Genomic DNA, 9,844 nt, shown 5'->3' with positions numbered 1-9,844 from the left:
CACAAGACACTCTGTATGGCGATCTAACAAAAGGCAGGAAAGCAGCTGATCGCCCACTTTTACGGTATACGGATGTATGCAACCGCTACATGAAGCTCTTCAAAATCGGCACTAGCAGCTGAGAAAAAGTGGCACTGGATAGATCCACATGGAGAGAAAGCATAAAGGAAGGGTCTCGGACTGCAGATAGCATAAACACCAGAAGTAGAAAGAAGGGTGAAAATGCAACAGCGCCTGGTGATTTCAGATGCCCAACCTGCGACCGCAGCTGTGTATCAAGGATTGGCCTCTTTAGTTACACAAGAAGTTGCAAAGGGAAAAAATTGTATCTTGAGACGTAAAATGCCACAGTACTCTGTGTTTGTGCATTTAAAAAAAACATTCTGCTGATTACTGCACATGGCAATAAAAACAAAGCAATAACCAGATAATCAGAACTGTTGACTTTGATAGTTGACTCTCCTAAGTCAGTTTTCACGTCAGTGTTCTTGGTTTCCGCCCGAGAATGTTGGTGAAAGCAAACAAGCCAATCAAACGCCTGACTCCCTCTAATTGAAATTAATTAACCCAACCAACTATTTTGTTATCTCTAAGCCTAAGCAAAGCTAGAAATGTGATACTGTAAGATCAATGCTGGCTGGCGATTTGCTAAGATTTGTATAGGACTCATTGACCATAAGGCCGGCTTTTTTATGTTGATAGGCCTACAAAAATGTATGATTATATCATAAAGCCTGTTATGTTTTTTAAAAATGTTTTCAAGGTTTCACCTTTTTAAATTGTAAAAAATTGGCAAACTTCAAATAACAATTACTTAAAATAATGAAAAATTAAAACATCGTAAATATCATTACTATGTTCTCATATAATATATGATTCATTGTTGGGGATATGAACACGTGACATTGCCTGCATAAAGCCGCAAAAACTCTTTAACTCTGGAGTTAAAATATCCGTTTTTGTTCTTTTCCCCGAAGTCAAATATGACACCACCACCCGTCCAATTACACACAGCGTGTTTCAATTTAGAGCGACATATGAAAGAGAGTAATTAAACGTTACCACCACTTCAGTCAAATACAATAGTTCCAGATACCAAACAAAATAATTAATTACCAATAGTTGATTAACTATTTGGTTAATTCTTTTTCTTGATTCTTGTGTTGTCAGGTAACAGAAATAATTGTGCAAAATTTCATCTTGATTCGAGACTGGGTGTCGGAGAAATAACGTGTACAAACGTTTTACCAGACAGACAGAGTGAGTTGATATAAGCTTTGTAAAAATGTTAAACAACTTTTCTCAATCCAATGTCATTAGTTGGTTAGACTTTTTTCTTTTTTTTTTTTTTGGTTTGTTTGTTTGTTTTATACATTTCGTAAGTTTATTCAGAAATGAAGATTAGGACGACCTATACCAAACCTCCTTCAGAAATGAAGATTATGACGACCTATACCAAACCTCCTTCAGAAATGAAGATTATGTCAACCTATACCAAACCTCCTTCAGAAATGAAGATTAGGACGACCTATACCAAACCTCCTTCAGAAATGAAGATTATGACGACCTATACCAAACCTCCTTCAGAAATGAAGATTAGGACGACCTATACCAAACCTCCTTCCGAAATGAAGATTAGGACGACCTATACCAAACCTCCTTCAGAAATGAAGATTATGACAACCTATACCAAACCTCCTTCAGAAAGGAAGCTTATGACGACCTATACCAAACCTCCTTCAGAAATGAAGATTAGGACGACCTATACCAAACCTCCTTCCGAAATGAAGATTATGACAACCTATACCAAACCTCCTTCAGAAATGAAGATTATGACAACCTATACCAAACCTCCTTCAGAAATGAAGATTATGACAACCTATACCAAACCTCTTTCAGAAATGAAGATTATGTCGACCTATACCAAACCTCCTTCAGAAATAAAGATTATGACGACCTATATCAAACCTTCTTCAGTGGATGGCAGCGGGCAGAGTTCGAACTCCGGACCTTCGTGATGACAGTCCAAAGCGCATAACACACGAAGAGACAGCCACTTTTTACATAAAACTCCAATATAGTTTGTGTTCTTACCTTTATATAAGCAGTAGTCTTAGAGTTGTTCTTTTCCCTCAACTGTAGCCTACATGTCATAGCGTCTTAGTGCCAGCAGGATTCCAGAATGACCAATTTATTGTCTGTCACTGGAAGAACTAATAATACTCTCTGCCTGTAAGTGGCACTGTGCCTCCACCTTGCCCTCCCACGTTTTCAACACCCCTCCCATATCGATAACGTCCGAGGCGCTTTCTTAAAACGTGTAGTTGATTTCGACTACTGACGGGGCTGAGATCACATTACGATAGACCGATATCCAGTTGGTAAAACTGAAATGCTTTTAGATTTAGATCTAGATCATTCCGATTATGAATAGAAAAAAAAATTCGTTTGTAAATACCAGGATCACGAGAGAGAGAGAGAGAGAGAGAGAGATTTAATGCAGGGGGGGGATATCTGAGATTAGAGAGGTCAGGTTGACGAAATACGTTGTTAAAAAGGTAGAGAACAAAATAAAGAGGCTTAACAGCAGTTTAGTTTTGGAAGCTACTATTAGGGGAAATATAATAATAATGGCGATGTCTTGGATTCCGAAGATTAAAGATTAATGCAGTGCAAACCCAGTAGCGACCTGCATATTTTTCCGCATCTGTTGCAGAGTAAGCTGTTGTCAGCCGGTCGTCAAGTAAAATAGCGATGTGAACACTTCCAGGCCTAAGTAGTAACTGGTTGTATTTCGCCAATTTTGATTCCACTTCAGATCAGTTAGTTATGACTAGATCTAGAAATACTGGCCTTGTAATCCATCTAGATCTATGAGATAGGCCTACCCAGAAACTGAGAACTAGATCTAACCCACTGGTTAAAAAACATAAGTAGGCCTATAGGCCTAACTATAGGTCCAAATAAGGAATATAAAAAATCAAGACACTAACGATTGTGGGGACAAAGCCATTTCTTCAACCAAGATATGTTTAAAAAAAACATCAACATCAACAACAACAACAAAACTAAAGCAAAACTACAGTCCTCACAATTCCATGAACGTGTGAGTTTCACGCCCGTCCCCCCCCCCCCCCAAATAAATATCACTGGGATACAGCAATAACGTTACTGTATGAGAAATCAAGCACCAAATTCAAGTAGCCGAGGGGGGAGGGGGAGTTTTCCAAAGTCCCTTAATGAAAACATTTCAAACATTGATCTGGCTCTGTCCGTAAAGATCTATAGCATTCATTTCTTGTGTCATCACAAAGAAAACATTCAGAACTTGGAGACGTTCTCTTAGGTCCGAACTGATTGTAAGGCTTCCTGGTCGTGTGATAGGCTATACATCTGTAGGGTTGGAGGGGTGTTTGTTTGGGCAAGGACGTAATAATTTTCAAGTCTGAAATAACATCAGAAATATGTAAAACAAACAAAACAACTGAACCCTTCATTTAGTGTCGACCTCATCCAATAATTTTCGATGCAGTAGCGTCAAGTTGTTAAGTGCTTCATTAGAATAAATCTTTTTCTTGTATCGACACTTGAGCTGTAGGATTTACTAATGTTAATAGTAAGTACTCACTTAAACAGACAACACCTTTATCCTCGTTGAACGTGTCAAAATATGTAGGCCAAGCCAGGTCGTCGTATTCACGCAAAATACTGCACTTTTTCCTTAATCTTCAGACTCGAAGACTGATTTTTGTTAATAGAAGGACTAGTAGGCGTAACATCCTTTTTTTTTTAAATAACTTTTACAATTTGGTAGAAGGTTCAGATAATTACTTATTATTTTATCTCAAAGTCATATATAACTTTGTAACATTTCCAATTGTTTGTATTGTAATATAGTCGCAGTGGTAAGGCTCTTCATGCAGTTGAACCTAAATACCTGGAATGAAAATCAATACGAATGTTGGGGCTACTCGGCTATTTGTATTCTAAATTTAGCGCTGGATTGCGCGGCTCAATGAGAGAAATCAGGCATAAAATTGCCCCTACCCTTCACGCGATTGGAAAGCCTCCATTATGCATTTTCCCCGTCACATATATTTCCCAATAAATCCATGAGATTGTACAATTTTTACAACGATAATTACAGGCCTATCGGTTACCTCCCCTACTCTATTCAAAATGAACCACTTTCACTGAACAATAGTCATGTCGGCTTTGTATGACTCAAGAAGTCATTTGGAGTTCCCTTCTCTTTTGGGTAGCACAATTAATCTGGTCAGCGGCGCAGGCCACATTCTGTACAATGACATGAGTAAGGAAGGGGGAGGTAGCTCGGCTCCAATAAAGCATTTTTTCCCCTCATATCTTCCTCTCCTAAAAAAAAAAATAGCCGGATATGAAGCCATTGAACATTAAGGCGAGTTGAACGAGTTTTTCAATAAGGTAGATTTTTAACTACTTGGTTATTAAGCCTGCTGAGCACAGTAAAAAATAAAGGACGTTTGGGCCACCGGCCTTCACCCAAACGTCCTTTGTTTTATTACATTGGCCAAGCAGGGTCTCCCTTGTGTGTGTGTATAGTATTTTCCAAACAGTTGTTCATCCCTGCAGCAGTAAATCTTTATTCTTTTTTGGTTATTATGCATATTATTATAATTTATTATAGATTATTATCTTTATATTTTTTGTTTTATGCATATTATTATAATTTATTATTATTCATTTATTATTATTTATTATTATCTCAGAATTCAACTGAGGGGGAGGCGCGGAGGCCGAGTGGTAAAGCGCTCGGCTTTTCGCGCTCGAATCCTGGTAAAGACAGTGATTTTTTAATTTTGGCATATTCCTCTGAGTCCACCCAGCTTTAACGGGTACCTGACATTAGTTGGGAAAAGTAAAGGCGGTTGGTCGTTGTGCTGGCCACATGTCAACCTCGTTAACCGTGTGCCACAGAAACAGATGACCTTTAGATCGCCCTATAGATCGCTAAGTATGGAACTTTTACTTTTTTTTTAACTATCAGCTGAATGACACCTGGGGATCCTGAGAAATAAGCACCACCACCAAGATTAGTCTCCTCAATACCATTGTTAAACCAATACTACTTTATGGATCAGAGACGTGGAGAAGCACCATTACCAGCATGAAAATAATCCAGGAATTCATCAATACCAGCCTCATGAAGATTCTTATTATCCGGTGGCCAGACAAGACCTCAAATAAGAAATTTTGGTAAAGAACAAAGCAGCAGCCGCAATTTTGGAAGCATATGCCAAGCAAATGGGAAAGATGTGGGGGACTGTTGGAGAGACTAGCCCAGAACCTAGATACTTGAAGACGCCCTAAATGGGACAACGGGCAGAAATGAGATAAGATCATTATATGAATTCAGGCATGTTGAACTGAGGGCAGATGTCAAACATTATTGAACTGAAAACTTTTGCAGAGGAACGCGGCGGTTTTCAATCCATATAGTTTACTCGATTGTTTTATAATGACCTAATTAATTGATTACTTTTTGTAAAAGCGATTACTTTTCTCTTAATAACAGATGCATAGATCTAATAGATCTGCCCCAATTCTCCCACCCGCCTAAAACAGGTCCTGATTGAGCGCATGTATAAAGAAAGAAATCTACTCAGAGCATATAACATTCTAATGTGAGGGTAGATCCAGGCGTAAAAGACGATGCGCACAATGTTTCTTACCGTCTAGTTCATAGACTTATATATACTATATCATATAAGTCTATGGTCTAGCTATTTAGTTTACTTTTAATGAAAACATGCGGGAATACCCTCTGATGTATGTGTGTCCAAGATAAACAAGATGATGGTTTAAACTTCCAGACCAAATTTAATTTTAGAAGATAAAATTTAGAAAAATATTTGACGGTGAGACCAGAGTTTTCCCTGTGTGGTCAACTGCCAAATTACTAGTAGGATTTCTAGGAACATCGGTAGAGCCTTTTTCGAGATCCGCGTCCTCCCAAGTTTTTGTTTGATGTTTTTTTGAAGTTTTTTTTGTTTTTATTTTTGAACCGTTGAAGAATTTGCTAGCTTATATGCCTATTACAAATACTCGAAACAGGGGGGGTTCTCGAATCGACCCATTATCTGCAATGCTGGGATTTTGACTGACAAGACTCATCTAATTTAAGCATTTCTGAACATATTTTACTCTACGAAAATAAACACTCGAAGCAATATCTTATATAATACAGACGTTACTTCAAAAAAGAAGATGATTACGTCCTACGCGTCATGCATTTAGTCATGCATATAATAAGAAAACTGGTGAACATGGAGAGAACTGAAACACACTGAAAGAGAACCCTGTCAAATGTAACAAAATATATGGCTACTCGTCGACCGGCGGCGTAGCATACGCCGCTATTTTGCAGGGCCGGTCTTAGGCCACTGCAACCTATGCGACCGAAGGATCCGCACTTTCATGGGACCCGCGCTAATTCAAGGTGTATAAATTATTAAATTAAACCATTTTATAACTTAAAACATATTTCCCGCGCCCTCCTGTCGATTTACCAGGATCTCTTGGAAATCACCCGAAAATGCAAAATATACGAAAAAGTCCTTAAAATATACGAAAATATATAGAAAAATATAGTCATTTTGGGGTGTCATTCAATATGGAAAACGCCAATCCTACGCGCTATTAATAAAAACGGCATTATGCATTAGCCGTAATTGTGTAATCAGGTGAAAAAAGCTTCTCGCGCCTCAGACTAATGAAGAATTACTTGAGGTCAACAATTCTCTAAGATAGGTTGAAACGGTAATTCTTGCTATTGAGCGTGATCTATGTAGAAAACAGAATTATTATGATATACTGTATGACTTCGCTACACGCAAGACTCGTAAAGTAATTCTGTACGTAGTTAAGAAAGAATAAAATGCATAGACGAATTTATTTTCTAATACAAACTCTTAAATTTCCCTTATTGTTCGCTTCCCAACCCAAACTTGGCCCCGCGAAATCCGTTTCGAATATGGCCCCACAATGCTTAAGTCCGGCCCTGTTATTTAGTGTTTGTAAAATGTTTGTTTGTAAAATGTTTTACATATTTCGGATGTTCCTTCAGAGTTGACGATAGTTTACTTCCTAGTCCAACCCTCCCGCAAGACGAAGGGGGGTGGGAGCGGGCAGGGTTTGACAGTATAGCGCGCAGCCATTCGTAGCGAGCTGTGAAAACGTGTCCCCCTCCCCCTCTTGTTTTTTTTCGTTGGGTGACTATCCGCAGAAATAAGAGAGTGATCTTTCCTTTACTTCTCGTTTAAACTGTTGAGAGAAGAAGAAAATTATATATATAGATATATAGCAGCTAACTTGAGCCTACATCTTAGCACCCAAAAAAAAAATAAAAAATTAAAAAATGTGGGTTTTGCTTGGGTAGAGGGATAGATAGTCTTGAAGGATGGACACGACATGACCTATATCTATCCTAAAATTGTTTTACACGTTTCGGATGTTCCTTCAGAAGTGAAGATGATTACATCCGAGACCAAACCTTCTGAAACAAGACGGGGCATGACGGCGTGCAAAGCTCAAATCCGGGACCATCGAGACGACTGTCCAGAGCGCATGCCACACGAAGTGTCAAAGAAATATACCGCCTAACTATCACCGGGATGGGGGAGAAAAAATAAAACTAGAATTCACGGGCCAAGCGTAGTTTTGTGTGTGGTGGGCGTTATACAGTCGGCCGTTCCAGGTAATATAATTTACGGTCCAAAAGCATAGATCTAATAAAAATGCGGACCGTTTCATCGGAAGTGAACAAAAACAAGGGAGAGGGGTCCCGCCAATATATGATGTTGGAGGAGAGGTACAATGCGCAGGAGGTAATTTTAAAAAGAGGGGTTCCAACCGTTTAATTGAAAGTGGAAAAGGGGTAGGGGTTACAGTTACTGCACGGAACAGTATCGGTTACAGTATAGGATTATAAGACAATAAGCTCCACACGGTAAGTGGACGTGGTACGATCCGGTTTCCCAGTTACCATTATGGCCAGTAGTAGCCCTCACACAGGACAGGGGTGAAGAGCCCCATGTCCATGCCTGGTCGTTGGATAAAAGCCTTTCTAAAAATCAACGGGATTATGGCGCAACAAGCGCAGATTCCTTTATCGAAGTTACTGGTAAAAAAAAAACAAAAAAAAAAAAACAAACATTGGAACAAATCGACGGGCGTAACCAGTGATAATGCTAGAAAAAAAATTACTCAACATTATCTGTGGCATTTTACGTCTCGAGAGACGATCTTTTCCCTTTGCAACTTCTTGTGTGACTAAAGAGGCCAATCCTTGATACACAGCTGCGATCGCAGGTTGGGCATATATAATCACCAGGCGCCGTTGCATTTTCACCCTTCTTTCTGCTTCTGTTGTGTATGACATCTGCAATCTGTGACCCTTCCTTTATGCTCTCTCTCCATGTGGATCTGTCCAGTGCCACCTCTTCCCAGTTGCCAGTGTCGATTTTGAAGAGCTTCATGTCGCGTTTGCATACATCCGTATAACGTAAAAGTGGGCGACCAGCGGCTCTCCTGCCTTCTATTAGATCGCCATATAGGATGTCCTGTGGAAGTCGACCTACTGGCATTCTACGAACGTGGCCAAGCCAGCCAAGGCGTCTGCTGCTGATAACAGAGCGGATGTCCTGGCATCCTGCTCTATGTAGCACTTCCTCATTGGTTATCTTATCTTGCCACCTTATTTTAAAGATCCGCCTTAGGCATCGGAGGTGGAAGACATTCAGCTTGTTTTCCTGCCATGAGTAGGTTGACCATGTTTCACTTCCGTACAGCAAGGTGCTCAACACACAGGTCCGGTAGACTAGGGCTTTAGTACTGCTAGTCAGCAATATGTTGTCCCAGACTCTTTTCTGCAACCGTGACATGGTGGCCATTGCCTTGGCTATCCTGTTATTTATGTCTTTATCCAGACGAGTGTTGTTGGATATGATGGAGCCAAGGTAACAAAAGTGATCAACAATTTCTAATGGTTGGCCATTAATGCTTACTTGAGGTGCAGTGTTTGTGTTTTGGACAAGTATCTTAGTCTTGCTTTGACTGATGTTTAAGCCGAACTTCTGGCAAGCAGCAGATAGTTTGTCAACCATGGCTTGTAGCTGAATATCAGAATCAGCCACAATAGCTGCATCATCAGCATACAAGAGTTCCCTGACGAGTAGCTTCCTAACCTTGGTTTTTGCCCGCAGCCTTGATACATTAAATAGTTTTCCAGAGGATCTTGTATGGAGAAACACACCTTCGTTTATGTCGCTGTACGCATAATGCAGTAGACAGGAGAAAAATATGCCAAACAGAGTAGGTGCGAGCACACATCCCTGCTTGACACCACTGCAAACCTCAAAAGGTGCTGATTGGGCTCCATTGAATTTGACAGTACATTTAGTTTCCTCATGAAAACACTCAATTAACTTCAGTAGTTTGGGAGGGCAACCTATTTTCCCCAGGAGTTTGAAAAGGCCACTTCTGCTGACCATGTCAAAAGCTTTAGTCAGATCAACAAAAACAATGTAAAGGGGTCTCTCTCTCTCTTTCTCTGAATTTCTCCTGCAGTAGTCGTAGAGAAGATATCATGTCTATAGTGGATCTACCGCTCCTGAATCCACACTGAGACTCTGGGTAGACTCTAGAAGCTATCACTTGCAGCCTGGATAGTGCCACTCTAGCAAAGATTTTGCCCACTATACTGAGGTGAGAGATACCCCTATAGTTGTTGCAGTCACTCCGATCTCCTTTGTTCTTGTATATAGTTGCGTCACGCATGTCCTGAGGGACATGACCTGTTTTCCAA

General features: G+C 39.9%; 1 protein-coding gene across 1 annotated transcript; it reads left to right on the top strand.

The window, feature by feature from the left end:
• Window positions 1–1,394: 1,394 nt before the first annotated feature.
• On the top strand, window positions 1,395–2,018 carry LOC129927840 (uncharacterized). Its single transcript, XM_056039369.1, has one exon. It carries the CDS (start codon window positions 1,395–1,397, stop codon window positions 2,016–2,018), a length of 624 nt encoding a protein of 207 aa, XP_055895344.1.
• The last annotated feature ends 7,826 nt before the right edge of the window (window positions 2,019–9,844 follow it).

This window comes from Biomphalaria glabrata, chromosome 8 (assembly GCF_947242115.1).
Source record: "Biomphalaria glabrata chromosome 8, xgBioGlab47.1, whole genome shotgun sequence".
In the NCBI taxonomy this organism is placed as follows: Eukaryota; Metazoa; Mollusca; class Gastropoda; family Planorbidae; genus Biomphalaria; species Biomphalaria glabrata.
Note: the sequence above shows the minus strand (reverse complement) of the source record. Positions and strands in the feature narration are given on the sequence as shown.

Excerpts from the sequence above, each read along its gene's own strand:
- LOC129927840 (XM_056039369.1), top strand. The coding sequence starts at position 1,395 with ATGAAGATTAGGACGACCTATACCAAACCTCCTTCAGAAATGAAGATT.